Source organism: Mirounga leonina, unplaced genomic scaffold (genome assembly GCF_011800145.1).
Source record: "Mirounga leonina isolate KUSES-001 unplaced genomic scaffold, KU_Mleo_1.0 Mir_242, whole genome shotgun sequence".
NCBI classification, from domain to species: Eukaryota; Metazoa; Chordata; class Mammalia; order Carnivora; family Phocidae; genus Mirounga; species Mirounga leonina.
In genome coordinates, this window is record NW_023270627.1 from 1,011,910 (window position 1) to 1,028,946 (window position 17,037).

The window sequence follows — 17,037 nt, forward strand, 5'->3', positions numbered from 1 at the left end:
ATTGCATAAATGTGTTGTGTCACGTAATATCAAAGTTATTTGCAAAAATTATACAATCTGGAATGCTTGAATATGAGACACAACAATGTACTGAAACATACATTTATAAGAAAATGAGAGCAATCATTAATATAAAAGGTATTTTTGGGATGCATTAAGTTAGCAGTGCTATCAAGGTTAAATAGGTAAAGTAAGTTCAGTTAGCTACTTAGAATTTCGGTCATATAGATCTATACCTTCTTCTTTGCAAAATCTCATACCTCTTCTGTGTCTTCTGGTTGGCCTTGCTTAGGATCTTCAAAGTGCCATGGGTAAATACTGATCAGGGGCAGACAGTGAGGGCGACTCCCGCTGACCATGCTGAAATGTAAGGATTCTCCTCATGTTCCCAGGGGAAAAACTTCCCCTGGCCAGTCTAATTCTTCCACTTTGCTGTTGCTCTGCCCTCCCGGTCTTCTTCCACCCGTGCCTTTCAGATTTCCCTCAACTGACAAACACTCCTTCGGAATTTTTGATCCTTCCATCTTCTGTCGAATTAAGGGTTTCTTCCTTCTCCTTTTCTTTCTGGGGATGCTACACTTTAAAAGTATCCCACACCTCTTATTTCCGAGGCCCTGCCATCTTATTTGCACTTAGAGTGCAAGAGGCAGGTAAAGCTACACTTCTTTCAGCATTTGGTTGATTTGGGGTCTCAAACTCCCAAGGACACACCTCAGCTCGTGATGTTAAAGGCTGCTGAAAGTTATTACTTGAGTTATAGCAGCCGGGCGCATTTTCCTCAGGGGAAGATGTCTTTTTATTCTGGTCTCCCGTTGGGTTGAGATTTTCATTCTCGATTTTTGATGCTACAACTTTGGGGGGCAGTTCTTCATATTGCCCAGCACACACACTGGCTGCATAATGCTGACCGCCGTTCTCATCTTTGGCTCTCCCTGGGGGAACCTGAGTCTTGGAAATCAAAGGCTTCTCATCTTCAAAACCAGGCTGACCTTGGCTCTCCCAAGGGTATACCTCAGCCTTGTCTATGCTCTTCTGATTGGTTTGCTGATACAGTTCAGCTGCCTTGGGCTTCTGATGAGATTTCTCCTTTAAGGAAAAAGTTGGGTTTTTCTCCATTTCAGAAGCTGCAATAGATACGTGTTTTTGAACTTTTGATTCTGAAGGCACGGGACCAGGGGCCAGGTCATAAATCTCCCAAGGGCACACTTCCCCTATGTCAAAGTTGTTCTTCATCTGGGTGGTGCCTGGGCTCATGTCAGAATTGGCAGTGGGCGGGTTGACCCTTTGTTGCTTCATAATCCCAGATTTCTGAGGTTTTCTTGGCTCCTCCACATGATTGGAGTTTTGGGGGGCAGAATCTTTAGTCTCTGTGTTATCTGAATTTGAGTATTTTCTGTTTGTTTCTTTATCTTTTGGCAGAGGTTTCTGGGATTTAGCACGATCTTCCATGCCTGATGTTTGGGTTTTCCCAGCTAATCCAAGAGTCTTCTCCTTGGCACTTGCTATGACACTGAGAGACTTTTGCAACATGGATGTTCGGGGGTGGCCCGGCTTCTTCTCTGAGCTGAGATTGTGAGCGCTTGCTGACTTACACACCAAAGGCACAGACTCTGTGGACTCGGCCTCACTGTTTTCTTTCAGTTTTTGTGTTAGTTTTTTACTTGACAGAGACTCCAGTGTGGAATGTTCTGTAGCCTCCTCTTCTTGGCTTTCCACTGGTAAACTGTTGGACTCTTCCGTGTGCTCCCTCACATGATCGTAAGTGCTGTGCGATTTCTTTAGGGAGAAGACCCGGTTCTTCAGGGACTCCTCTTTGGGCTTCCCAGTGTTACCTGAAGACTCTTGTGGGCTCTTCCTGGCCAAGGTAGTGCTTTTGGCTGTGCTATGGTCTGTGACTTCCTTGTCCTCTTTGGAACACTGCCTGCTGACCGCCTCTGGGATCTCAGTTATACGCCTCATGATCGAACGGCCTAAGCCCTTCTTGGAGCACCGCTTTTTCTGGAGGTGGGGGTTATTTGTAATCATCTTCTTCCTTTTATATATTTCCAGCTGGGCATAGAGTTTCTTCAGCTCATCCTGCCAGAAGAAGAGCAAATTCGCAGAGATGTGGAACTCAGTGGTTCAGCCAGATACTATTACGAAATGTAACCTGAAGTCAGTAAGCTCGAGCTCTTTAGGGAAACTGCCCTACAGCTTTTCACACCATGTGTGCTCATCAACCTTCTCCTCATTCTTACTTTTCTGACAAATCTGTGTTCTGTCACACATGGAGTTTGAACTTTAAGACAGGAACACATGCATCCTGCACTGGCTTCATGGAGTGAGCCCTTTGGACTTACAATTTGTGTGGGCCGGACTCGACCTGGACAATAACAAATCACAGCATATTGTCCACTGACAAACCATATCCCTAAACCATATTGGAAGCATCATGTAGCCACTGATAAAATTACCCCTGATGTTGGGTTAGGTTTAGGGGACAGCAGACTATCAATTACTAAAAGCAGCTTCTTAGTCTAAATGCTGATGTACTGGCCCATCTGGGCTCTCTGCTCGCAGATCTATACTTCCTTTCCATCAGCAATATGTCATAAACCATAGTAGGGAACATGTATCACCTTCTGCTATATTATTTGTCCTGAGTACTTATATCTATCTAAAATAGTAAAAGTTCATCATTATGACTGCTCATAAGTCAGTTGAGACTATCAAGATTGGTCTGTGTAATTCCTACCATGATGTGTGTTTTAGAATTGGGTTAACTCTGCATTTGATATTTTCAGTTCTCACACACACACATTCCCCCTCTCTTTTTCTCTCTGGGCATGTGTGCACACAGGTGAGCATACACATACATCAGCCCACACATGCTTGCCTGTGTGCACGAGGTGAGCCTGAAATAGGAAGGCTGAAATACTGGCATTACCCGAATGTCCTCCGGGTCTAAGCTATGCTCACTCCACGCGGAGTTGATGCTGCTGTTCAGGTAGGACCCAGACCGGCCCAGGTCTAGCTCATCTTCATATGCTTCTGTAGCAATGTCATCTCGGGGGTTATTGCTTGAATGTGAAAACTGCAATAGAGACACAATGTGAGCTGCAGACATTAACCCACTGGCAGACAGAGCAGAACAATTTTCTAAGGGTTCTAATGTTCACATCATTTCTTCAGCTTAGATTAACTCATTTACCAAATTCCTTATAAAAGATTTGCTGTTATATTTGTGTTTTGCTTTTCATGTTACACGCTAGAGCTCTTGGGCCATCTTGATATGTGGTTCCTTCTCCGACTCCTATTTTCATCCTCGTCTTTTCTCCGGGCTCCCAGTGGTCACTTACATTACTCCTCATACATGATATTTGCATTCTGAAAATGAAAATAAGTAGAAAAACCCACACAAATGTTCTCCAAGCAATTTAGACCCCCTGGCAGCTGGAGGGAAAGATTTTTTTTGAGCAGTAGGGTCTACCTTGTGTTTGTCATTCTGCATCACACAGAGGAGGCTGTATGTCACCGAGGGGTACAACTGGCCCTGATCACAGACAGTGACTTTGAGTCTACTACACATGGCTCCAAAAAAGCTGCCTCCAAGACCTAGGGGACAGGAGATCTGAATGCTGGCATCAACTGCGTTGACAGTGAGACTGGAAACAAATCACGGGAGCTCTCTGGAGCACCGTGCTCTCTCAGCCTAAAGTGACGATACCTACGTTTAAAATTCAAAACCTTCACTGAAATTACAGAAATTTTTTCTCAAGCTCAGGATTCTCAAGTTCCTCCCTCATCACATTTTGAGGAATTTTTATTCTTTTCATATGGCCTTTGGATAGTTTTCAGTTTCGCAGACTCTTGCTATCTCTATTCTTCATCAAATGGAGACGTGGAGAAGTGATTCGGACAAATGATGGAAAGCAGGGAGACGCAAAACAATCTCGCCACTTCACACAACATATAAACCAACTGACTGTCCTATGAAAACTGAGAGAATGGTCTAGGGAACATGGGTTCTCTTCTCCCAGCTTGTCATCAGGTCAAATATTCCTTTAAAAAATTAACAGATCACCCTTTCATGATACAGAGCTATTTTACTGTCAATGTTTGTTAAAATATTTAAGTGGGCAGGTGAACATAATATAAGTTGTGAAACAGCAATTCTCTATGTAAGGAATCATGAATGTTTTGTAATTGGAACTGAGAAAGCACAGAAACGGGTAAATCTTTCCTTCACTCTTGTACTACATCTGTGGTTCCGACATGTGTCAGGAATTTAAGGCTCTAAAGATGAATAAAACACAGTCCTCTCCTCCAAAATCTCAAATGCTACTAGGAAACCACCCAGAGGTTATTTATAAGAGTGGAATTGTTCTTTTTGAGCGCAGTCTCGGAGATGATCTTGAGTTTAAGAAACACTTGTCAGATATTGCCCATTTTCTGCTTTATTATTTGTCCTGAGTACTTATATCTATCTAAAATAGTATTTTAAATATTTATCTTATTTATTTCTTCTGTTTTCCCCTCCTCCATGATATAAGTACTACAAGAGCACATATTTTTATCTGTTCATTAGTCTTATTCCAGGATATAGAACCGTGCTTAGCAAAGCGCCTCAATGATTTTGTTAAATTATCTGAAGTGGAGGTATAATTCACATACCATAAAATTCTCAAATTTCAATGGTACAATTGAGTGATTTTTGGTATTTCACACTGCTGTGCAACTATCACCACTATTTAATTCCAGAATATTTTCATCACCCCAAAAAAGAACCTTAAACCCATGAAAGCAGTCACTTCCATTTCCCCTCTTCCCAGCTAGTGGCAATCACTTACCTACTTTCTGTCTCAGCAGAGTTGCCTGTTCTGGACATTTCATATAAATGGAGCCACACAAGATGTGGCCTTTTGTGTCTAGCCTCTTTTACTTGGTGTCATGTTTTTGAGGTCTGCACTAGTTGTAGCACGTATCAGTGCTTCATTCCTTCTTACTGTTGGATAGTGTTCCACTGTGTAAATACATCACATTGTGTTTCTACAGTTGATGGACATTTGGGTTGCTTCTATTTTTCAGCTATTATGAATAGGGCTGCTAGGAACATTCATGTACAAATCTTTGTATGAATATGTGTTTTCAATTCTTACAATTGGATGAACAGTCTGGGTATACAGTACATCCATCTAATCAAAATGTAATCGTATAATGCAAAGTATGAAAATGGGTAAGATAAATTGCAGTAACAGACTACTCCATGAAAACTGTAGCTATCTGGTATAATTCAAGTAAGGAAGAAAATAGGCATTTTGCTCTTTTTACATTTGTTTGCCCTTTCAATCAGGCTGAATTTCAATGTTTTGCTTGTGAGAGGAGGTAAAGCCTGGGGTGAATGATAAGCAATCACAAATTCTTGTCTCAGCTGTGCTAATATTATATTGTGTGGTACTAATACAGATATATAATGTTTTTGTTTTTCTATGTGTAAATGAGGAAAATAATAATAATGCTCTAACTTGTATGTTTTTTCCGCACACTCTGATATCATATTATTTCATTGTAAGCAGCTTTATTGCTACCATGTCATAGATGAAGAAACTGAACCTCAGAGAGATGAAGAGTCTTGGCTAGTGTCATACCGTATAGCTAGTATGGGTGGAGCATATATTCATAATCTCTGTATTCTGAGTGCTGGCCCATTTCCCCCCACTGTGGTATGCTTCTAGGTAAGTTTTTGCCAGAATCTATCATTATAAAGCAAGATTTTTCTATACACAATATTATAACTATTTATATAAAAATTTTCTGAATGTTTACAACACAGGGCTTCCTGAATATAAATCCAAACAGGAGGGTTCTTAGAATAGGATAATTTTCTTTAAAAATTATTTTGATGTTACAGCCACAATAAAAGTTACCTTGAATCCATAATTAAATCATATCTGTATATCAAAATATTTGAGAAAGAACCAAACCAGATGATGGGCTTTGTACAAATTGAAGCATTTAAAAATTACATGGGATGTTTAATAAATCCTAAAAGAAAAGAGACGTTTAGTTCCCTGAGGAGGGAGCTTTAAAAACATTTTATGTGTCAAGCAAATCTCCACACCTCCCTTTCCCTATATTGCCAGATATTTTTTTAAAGGAGAAACAACTCCATGCTTATTTAAAATAACTGTCTTGCAAGAGAAAAGTAATGTTAAAGGAATACCTTTGGAATCAAAAGCAACCCAATGGTGACTGTCACAGTCAAATGAGTATGTGCAAAACATAGCATTAGCATCCAGTCAGACTGAAGTCTTGAGGCAAGAACGAATCTGAAATGAGAATTCACCAAGTTAGTAATCCAACAAGATCTCTACTTAAAACACTAGGATACTTGGAATCTTTTTTCCTCAGTGTATTAAAAGCAAGCAAGCAAGCATGAGAAAAGTTGTACCGTTGTTTCTGTGGCATACATTTTCATCACAGAATAGGCCTTAAGTAACCCTGATTGGATGCATAAGACATGAACTCTTTATTATTTATTATTTTAAATTATCAGTAGTAAGAAAGACAGCATATAGTTATATAATGTGCTAATCATTTCCTGGAATAATTATTTTGTATGTAAATTGAATGTCTAAAGTAAAAGCAGTGAACACATGTGAATTCAAAAGAAGAACAGATTTATAAACTAGTGGCTTCAGGCAAATTTGGGTTATAAGATACAGCCACCTAATTCTTGATTCTAATCTTTTTCCTTTGAAACATTAATTAAGAAAATGTTAAGAAAAAAAAGAGTAGGTAATTATCTGCCTTTGTGAATGGCCTCAGAGACTTAAATGATAATGCAATAGATAAAATGAATATACTAATGGTTTGTAAAACATATTTTTTAAAATAAAAATTTTAGTTGTTGTGCAGTATCAAATTGTTTTAAAATAATTTAAAATCATACTTTGCTGAGGAATTCATAAAATTGTTCTAGGACAGTCCTGTAGAGAAACATGTACAGGAAAAATTCAGTACTGATACCTACTCTGGTGATTTTGGAATATTTTCATAAATCAATAAGTATATGTACAAACTAAAACTCAGGTTTTAAGGACTCATTCTTTTACAGAAACCAGGTGATGCTTTTATTAAGGTCATTTTGCAATCATATTCTTCTTTTAATTTTTTTCCATGCATTGTTTATCCATGAAAGCTAAATATGAGATTTTATTGTGTTTGGAATTAGAGAATTAGCATTTTTTAAAAAAGATTTATTTATTTATTTATTTATTTGAGAGAGAGAAAAGGCGAGCAATGGGAGGGGCAGAGGGAGAGGGAAAGAAGGAGAGACGCAGACTCCCCGCTGATTGCAGAGCCCCATTGTGGGGTGCATCTCACCACCCTGAGATCAGGACCTGAGCTGAAATGGAGAATCAGATGCTCAATCAACTGAGCCATCCAGGCATCCCTAGAGAATTAGCATTTTGATTCAGTGATCTACATCATCATATTTGAAAAGCTAACATCTTAAGAAAATGCTTATGATATAATCATAAAACACATGAATCTACAAATAGAAGAAACTAATTTTATACCTGCATTATGCCATATTCATGACAAATTTACTAAGTAAATTAGTATTATTAATACTTAAAACAAAATTTCCATCAAGGGGATTTCTTCCTCATTTTCACCTCCATCCTGTCCCCCGTCTTCTCACCTTCTCCCACCATCCCCCAAAATCAAGCTAAAATGGAAGCTCAAGAGTTGTTCAAAATGGAGATAGTTTCCTCTGTGTTTGGAGACATAAAATTGCCTTAAAATATATACACAGAAGTACAGAAAGTTCATGATAGTTCACCTATAACCAAATAGGATTTTGTGAATCAACATATTCTCTAACTCCTTAGTGAGAAATGTGGCTTTATACCTGCCTTGAATATGACTAAATGAATATTCACTTTGTTCAGGGGTGACATACTTTTGACAGATCCTGTGCTGGGTCAGGTGAGATTTTTTTAAGCACTGAAATCGGATCATCATACTCAGTAACAAGTAACAGTACCTGAGGCATAGTACTGAGGCATAGAAGCAATATAAAATTGTGACCTGGAAAATTATATAATCCAAATCTGCTGGGGTCATTCCCAGTACTGGAGCAGAGAGTTATTTCAAAGGAGATGGATTTATATTCTAAAAGTGTTCTCATGCACTGGAAATTTCTATCTCAAATGCCAACACAAGTGAACTTTAAGCTAGCCTGACAATATCTGTAAGGAACAAGGGTTACATATATTTTAAATTAAAATGTTGAGTCTTCCAAAAAGTTTATTTGAAGTACTACATACTAACATCAATTGCCCTTAAATTAATCAGCGTTTAAATACTGCTAGGTTAGGTTGCAGTTCTGCGTAGAAATATCTTAAGAAAAATTGGGTTTTGCAGTCTTCTTAAAGATTTTTCTTTAAAAGACTATTTCAACTTCTAAAAAATAGATCTAACAGTCAGGAACATAGAAATAGTTAAAAATTGAGGTTAAGAATAAAAGTAAACTTTTAAAAGTCTTGCACTTTCCCAAAGCTTTGCTCTACACTTAGTAAAGGATTATAGAACAGATTAGGCAAAATGCCTTCTGCATTATTAGACTTCTAGACTTAATCCTTTTAGTTTATTTTTGTTTGATCTGGCAATTTGGTGAGAATAAAAGTAAATCTATATATAAATATGTAGTCATAGCTTTAAGTTTACATACTTATGTATGTATATACGTATACAGTTATGTATATATAATTTTATATTTTAAGTGAACCAGAACAAATATATATGCTTATTGACAGTGAATATATTTGCTGACGTTGGATGCCTTATTTAATATTATTGAATTCTAGTAAAAAATTACACAGATGGGTCCAGTTGATTTATATTATGTTATTGCTTCCTATTCTTGGTCTTTTATCAACATTAGAACCACAGTATGTATGAATTCAGTTCAAATGTAAATAAGAAATTGTATACACTTGATTCCTTTAATTATTACTGCCTATTGCTTTCTCCCTTCTCATCTCCCTAAAATCAGTGTTCCGTAGATTTACTGTGTTAAACTATAATTCCATCCTTGGTTCTTTATGGTCATACAATGAAATTTCCAAGACAGAGTAGCTAATCTATAGTATAAATCTTTGAAGCCAACATGCCACAATCTAATTGGGTTTGGTCTATGCAGAAAGGTAAGTCAAATTTGGAACTTAAAATTTGGGCTTCCCATTCAAGTTTTCTTAGGCTTGAAAATACCAAAGCCTACCAAGGCCGGTCACCTTGCTACCACTAGAAGTCCTCCCTATTCAAAACTTAAAGGGGACTACACAGTTGTCTCGAGGAAAGTTGATCTTGTCTACAACACAAAGTCTACTAGGTTCAATATGAACAATTCAGTCAGAACTTGTGTCTATGTGAACCCAGCTAGGCTGATGGGTTGTCTGGGACTCTGTAGGAAAGACCTAAGGAAAGTAAGAAAGCTTCTTCTTCTTTTTTGTTTTTTTTAAAGCAAGCTCTATGCACAGTGTGGGGTTTGAACTCATGACCCTGCGATCAAGAGTCGCATGCATGCTCCCTGACTGAGCCAGCCAAGTGCCCCCAGAAAGCTATTCTGAATGAATATTTAGAATACGTTTCCTCATCTCGGCCCAGTATTAAAACAGAATTTTCTGAAGAGTGGCTGCTATTATCAGATGTCAATTGAGGGTTGGGGGAAATCATGGTGAATGGTTTGGAAAGTGCTGGTTAAACAAAGTTAACTAGGTTTCCTTACAGCAGGACTTCTCGGTATGTCACTTTGTGCTGTGACATTCCTAAAAGGGAGTTATCAAATGTAATGTGTCATAAATATACACAAGCATATAAAAACATCTAAAAGTGATATCCTAATATATTACCAGTGCTTACCATCTTTGGGTGGTTGGATTAGGGAGTTTATTTTTTATCATTTTATGATTTATCTGTAATAACCACCTATTGCCTTAATAGGAATTTTTTAAAGTTCATTTAAAAAGTAACTTTACCTTGCCTGCTTGGGCAAGTTGAGAGTGTAAAGTCCATTGAGGGGCACCTGGGTGGCTCAGTCAGTTAAGCATCAGCTTCGGCTCAGGTCATGACCTCAGGGTACTGAGATCAAGCCCCCCATCCCGTTGGGCTCCTTGCTCAGCAGGGAGACTGCTTCTCCCTCTCCCTCTGCCACAGCTCCCTCTGTCTGTGCTCTCTCTCTATCTATGTGTTAAACAACTAAATAAAATCTTAAAGAAAAACAAAGTCCATTGAAAAAACATACTTAATGATGAAAACGGAACAGATACAAATCTTAAGATAGAAAAGGATAAAGATCAATTTAGGTAAATGCTTTGAACAGATTTAATTTCTTGGGCAATTAATTTGATTCTAAGAAATACAGCAGCTGATTGTAGGGCAAAAGTAGAAAACCCTTTGCATGACATGGTCACATTCTGACAACAGAAGACATTTAAACTCGTCTGTAAATTTCTTCTGGCATGCTTATGACTCTTTAATTGGTTTGTTAATACAGCATTTAACTTATAAATGGTTCTAGAGAAGCATGTTTGTTATATCTTGAAACACAGGTGTTTGATATTTTGGAGACAAAAAACAAAAATGCAACTTTTCTTGGGAGATGGTTTGGGAGATATGTGAAGACTGTGGAGCCCTGCCCGTGACAGAGTGTTCTCTGGTGCTCACTACACTGTGGACCCAGGGCATTCCCTCTCACATCCTTCAGCTCTAGTCCAAGTAGAAGTGAGAAAGCCTTCTTTTTGACTATTTATAACATCATATTTTGCTTCTCATCTTTCCCTCCTCTTCTCTTTTTCTCTTTTCTCTCTTTCTTGAGAGGGGGCAAGACAAAGCAAGGACAAAGGCAAATTTTCCTTTGATCCCTGGCCCTTTGATGGAATTTCTAGGGTTGTCAAATCATAAATTCTTCCCTTCTTACTTAAAAGTTAAAAAAGTATAGGTATGCCTAAGGTTCAACTGCTCTCTGGCAACAGAAGTGCAAGATACAATTTTATAATTATTGACTAAAGTGAGAAATGATAAATATCTTCTAAAACTTCCATAGATCCACACTTTCCCACTCTGACTCCCACTATAGTTAACCTCTGTTTTTCAATTGAGGGAAAAGACAAATATTCAAAATTTCTCATTAAATTCTTATGTATGTCCTAACTTTGTCGAGCAAATGAATGACATCTTTTGTTGCTTTTCAAATTATAGGATTTCTTTTTTTGTTCTCACTGACGTTTTCATTTCATTTTCAGATATAAATAGGTATAAATTCTCAGAAGTCATACATATTTCATTTTGTTCATTTATCATAAGCTACTTTCTTCTTCCTTTGTACTTACCGACTATAGTAATAAAAGGGATATTAAAAAATGGAGGGCCAGGCCATACTCTTTCCAATAGAAAGGAGTATGCTAAAATATGATAGTGATAAAACTTCATTGCACATGAAAATTGAGTCATTGGGTTGGAGTGGTATTTTAGTTTTGCATTTAGCTGAATTAATACACATAAGTTGACTATCTGAGTATTAAGATTTTAAAAATGTAAACCAGTGTACTAACATGAATGGAAACATAGATAATTTATCTACATCTACTTTATAATGTAAGTATGTGTTGCTTTATATCTTCAGAACAAAAAGCATTATATATCATAACAACATTCAGTGACATTCCCATAAGTGGTTTAATATAATACAATAATATCAAGGTAACTTTCAAATAAATGTGATAACAAAACAGAAGGAACTAAGAACAGCAGTTAAAAAACAAAACAAGGGGTGCCTGGGTGGCTCAGTTGGTTAAGCGACTGCCTTCGGCTCAGGTCATGGTCCTGGAGTCCTGGGATTGAGTCCCGCATCGGGCTCCCGGCTCGGCGGGGAGCCTGCTTCTCCCTCTGACCCTCTCCCCTCTCATGCTGTTTCTCTCTCTCTCTCAAATAAATAAATAAATAAAATCTTTAAAAAAACAAAAAAAAAAACAAAAACCAAAACAAAACAAAAAACTATAGGGGTGCCTGGGTGGCAGAGCTGGTTAGGTGTCTGACTCTTGGTTTCGGTTCAGGCCATAATCTCATGGGTCCTGAGATTTAGCCCCACATCAGGCTCTGTGCTCAGTGCAGAGTCTACTTGACTTTCTCTCTCCCTCTCCCTCTGTCTCTCTCCACCACGTGTCTGAGCTCTGTGCTCAGTGCAGAGTCTACTTGAGTTTCTCTCTCCTTCTCCTTCTGTCCTTCTCCACCACCTCTCCCTCTCTAAATAAATAAATCTTAAAAAAAAAAAATGAACTATATTCATTTGGCATTTCTGTGACAAAGAAATTAGTCAACTTAAAAACACTATCCTTCCTAAATCTTTCCATTATGTGTGTTATCCAATTTTGCTATTTAAATTAAACTGTAACACATCAGAGAAACAAAACAGTTATTTACTAGCTCCACAGAGCACTTGCCTAATTGTATGGAATATAGCAGAGATAATGAGCTCATTGTGAACTGCAACAGCCATATAGCGTGGCTCATGAAATGCTGATGGCACTGTCCGCACTGCATAGCAGAGATAAACACCCCACAAGAGGAATAAAAATTCAGCTGTGAGAAGAACAAAAAAAAGAAAAACAATTTTCCATTAGTTTTACAGGTGAATAAAAATGCAAAATTTAAGTTCTTTAGCATGCATTTTTTGTGTTATAGAAACATAAGTTCAGTTAGAAATAGATGCATACAAAATGTCACTCATATGTGAAAACATATGACATATATTTATTTTAAGATTTTATTCAGTGTAACAGAAGATTTTTCAAAGGTATAGTTTGGTTTTTGTTCTTTGTTTGTTTGTTTGTTTTAAAACAGTGGTTGGTTTCTCAGATTTTTCTTTTGCTAATACCTGGCTTTTTCCTCAAACAATTGTAAAATAATTTTCCACATCCCCAACCTAAGTTTGAAATATTCATAGAGCATCTGGGTCATGATGAAGTCTTCAAGGCAACAAAAGCTTATAATGTGTTTATATGCAGCTTCCAGAAATTTAAGCTCTTACTGTATTGAATCTGGTTCCACAACATAAAGATACCCATTGCCAGAAACGTGAGAAAATAGGTTGTTAAACATTCAGCGGCATATTTTATAAATGAACCATTATTTCTTCACACATGACAGAAATCATATCTTTTGTGGGTGGAGTGTTGAAGTCTTCGTAAAATTCACAATCACCTTGTTTGCGGGCTCAAGCCAGAAGAGACAAGCATAGGATAGCAGTTAAGGATAAGGGCTTCAGACTCACACTAGACCTGATTGGAAATTCTGGCTCTATCTCTAATTAACTTTGTATAATCTGAGGCAACTTAACCTTTCTGGCCACAGTTACCTTATCTGGAAAATGAGAATAACAAAAGTACGTATTTCATGAGATTATTTGTTAATGAAATCAAATAATGAATAGAAAGCACTTAACATGGTTTCTGACATAGTAGATATTAGAAAAATAAAGGAATAAATAAAAACACATGTTAAATGGTTCTTACTGTTAAATATCTCATTTGACTTTTTTTTCAAATTGAACATTGCTATTTTAACTCATTCTGACCAATAATTGTTCAATCCATTTTATCATGTCTTAGCAACATGACCTCGTTGGAAGATAGCATCTAAAGAAGATAATATCTAATTAATAAGAATAAAGAAGAAAGCTTTAATTTGGAGAAAATGTTTCATCAAATGCATCACCTCGAGGTAACCTACTTGCGTATCTATTGAAACACTGACTTCCATTCCCATATGCCAAGTTATTTACCTGCCAACCTGTCAGCATATTTTTGTCAGTAATTAAACAATAGGTAGTGCCCTAATTATTGAAAATCCCTTAAGTACAGGGTATCAGATTGGATAAAAAAAACAAGACCCATTGATATGCTGTCTGCAAGAGACTCATTTTAGACCCAAAGACACTTCCAGATTTAAAGTGAGGGGGTGGAAAGCCATTTACCATGCTAATCAAAAGAAAGCTGGGGTGGCAATCCTATATCAAATTAGATTTAAAACCAAAGACTATAATAAGAGATGAGGAAAGACACTACATCATACTTAAAGGGTCTATCCAACAAGAAGATCTAACAATTGTAAATATCTATGCCCCTAACATGGGAGCAGCCAAATATATAAGCCAATTAATAACAAAAGCAAAGAAACACATCAACAATAATACAATAATAGTAAAGGACTTTAACGCCCCCCTCACTGAAATGGACAGATCATCTAAGCAAAAGATCAACAAGGAAATAAAGGCTTTAAATGACACACTGGACCAGATGGACTTCGCAGATATATTCAGAACATTCCATCCCAAAGCAACAGAATACACATTCTTCTCTAGTGCACATGGAACATTCTCCAGAATAGATCACATCCTGGGTCACAAATCAGATCTCAACTGGTACCAAAGGACTGGGATCATTCCCTGCATATCTTCAGACCACAATGCTGTGAAACTAGAACTCAATCACAAGAGGAAAGTTGGAAAGAACTCAAATACATGGAATCTAAAGAGCATCCTACTAAAGAATGAATGGGTCAACCAGGAAATTAAAGAAGAATTAAAAAAATTCATGGAAACAAATGAAAATGAAAACACAACTGTTCCAAATCTTTGGGATCCAGCAAAGGTGGTCCTAAGAGGAAAGTATATAGCAATACAAGCCTTTCTCAAGAAACAAGAAAGGTCTCAAATAAACAACCTAACCCTACACCTAAAGGAGCTGGAGAAAGAACAGCAAATAAAGCCTAAACCCAGCAGGAGAAGAGAAATAATAAAGATCAGAGCAGGAATCAATGAAATAGAAACCAAAAGAACAGTAGAACAGATCAACGAAAGTAGGAGCTGGTTCTTTGAAAGAATTAATAAGATTGATGAACCCCAGCCAGACTTATCAAAAAGAGAAGAGAAATGACCCAAATCAACAAAATCATGAATGAAAGAGGCGAGATCACAACCAACACCAAAGAAATACAATTATAAGAACATATTATGAGCAACGATATGCCAGCAAATTAGATAGTCTGGAAGAAGTGGATGCATTCCTAGAGAAGTATAAACTACCAAAACTGAACCAGGAAGAAGTAGAAACCTGAACAGACCCATAACCAGTAAGGAAACTGAAGCAGTAATCAAAAATCTCCCAAAAAGCAAGAGCCCAGGGCCAGATGGCTTCCCAGGGGAATTCTACCAAACATTTAAAGAAGAATTAATACCTATTCTTCTGAAACTGTTCCAAAAAATAGAAATGGAAGGAAAACTTCCAAACTCATTTTATGAGGCCAGCATTACCTCAATTCCAAAACCAGACAAAAACCCCATCAAAAAGGAGAACTACAGAACTACATCCCTGATGAATATGGATGCAAAAATTCTCACCAAAATACTAGCCAATAGGATCCAATAGTACATTAAAAGGATTATTCATCACAACCAAGTGGGATTTATTCCTCTAAAACCCTGATGTGGTCAGAAGCCAAATAAAAAATAAGCCATACTCAAAGATCTCCATGAGATTTATTCAGTCCCAATTATTCAGTATGTTGGCCACTGGCCATGTGCTATAAATGTTCTTTCCAGCCGAGTTCTACTGGATTAGGAAAAGCAAATCAGGAAATGCTGAGGTCTTTGTGTAGAATGTAGAACTTTCCTTCCCAACTCTTGTATTTCTGTCCATGGTACTGCTGTTGCCTGTTTACCCGGGTTTGAAATTTCAGCACTGCCTTTCACTGATACATTTCTTTTTTTAATTTATTTATTTATAGTTTTTTTTATTCTTATGTTAATCCCCATACATTACATCATTAGTTTTAGATGAAGTGTTCCATGATTCATTGTTTGTGCACAACACCCAGTGCTCCATGCAGAATGTGCCCTCCTCAATACCCACCACCAGGCTAACCCATCCTCCCACACCCCTCCCCTCTAGAACCCTCAGTTTGTTTTTCAGAGTCTATCGTCTCTCATGGTTCATCTACCCCTCCGATTTCCCCCACTTCATTCTGCCCCTCCCGCTACCTTCTTCTTCTTCTTCTTTTTTTTTTTTTCTTAACATATATTGCATTATTTGTTTCAGAGGTACAGATCTGAGATTCAACAGTCTTGCACAATTCACAGCGCTTACCAGAGCACACACCCTCCCCAGTGTCCAAAACCCAGTCACCCCATCCCTCCCACCCCACCCCCCACTCCAACAACACTCAGTTTGTTTCCTGCGATTAAGAATTCCTCATATCAGTGAGGTCATATGATACATGTCTTTCTCTTTTTGACTTATTTCACTCAACATAATATCCTCCAGTTCCATCCATGTCGTTGCAAATGGCAAGATCTCATTCCTTTTGATGGCTGCATAATATTCCACTGTATATATATATATACCACATCTTCTTTATCCAGTCATCTGTCGATGGGCATCTTGGCTCTTTCCACAGTTTGGCTATTGTGGACATTGCTGCTATAAACATAGGGGTGCACGTACCCCTTCGGATCCCTACTTTTGTATCTTTGGGGTAAATACCCAGTAGTGCAATTGCTGGATCATACGGTAGCTCTATTTTCAACTTTTTGAGGAACCTCCATACTGTTTTCCAGAGTGGCTGCACCAGCTTGCATTCCCACCAACAGTGTAGGAGGGTTCCCCTTTCTCCGCATCTCCGCCAACATCTGTCATTTCCTGACTTGTTAATTTTAGCCATTCTGACTGGTGTGAGGTGGTATCTCATTGAGGTTTTGATTTGGATTTGCCTGATGCTGAGCGATATTGAGCACTTTTTCATGTGTGTGTTGGCCATTTGGATGTCTTCTTTGGAAAAATGTCTGTTCATGTCTTCTGCCCATTTCTTGATTGGATTCTTTGTTCTTTGGGTGTTGAGTTTGATGAGTTCTTTATAGATTTTCGATACTAGCCCTTTATCTGATATGTCATTTGCAAATATCTTCTCCCATTCTGTCGGTTGTCTTTTGGTTTT

General features: G+C 37.7%; 1 protein-coding gene across 1 annotated transcript in view; it reads right to left on the minus strand.

Moving 5' to 3' along the window:
• Window positions 1–600: 600 nt before the first annotated feature.
• The window catches only part of GPR158 (G protein-coupled receptor 158), a 475,038-nt gene continuing 458,601 nt past the window's right edge, over window positions 601–17,037 (minus strand). Inside the window, exons 9-12 of the mRNA XM_035029491.1 lie at window positions 12,489–12,627; window positions 6,203–6,308; window positions 2,927–3,073; window positions 601–2,076 (exon numbers count right to left, since the gene is read on the minus strand). Of these exons, the coding sequence (XP_034885382.1) occupies window positions 601–2,076; window positions 2,927–3,073; window positions 6,203–6,308; window positions 12,489–12,627 (1,868 nt within the window). The remainder of the gene's footprint in view (window positions 2,077–2,926; window positions 3,074–6,202; window positions 6,309–12,488; window positions 12,628–17,037) is intronic.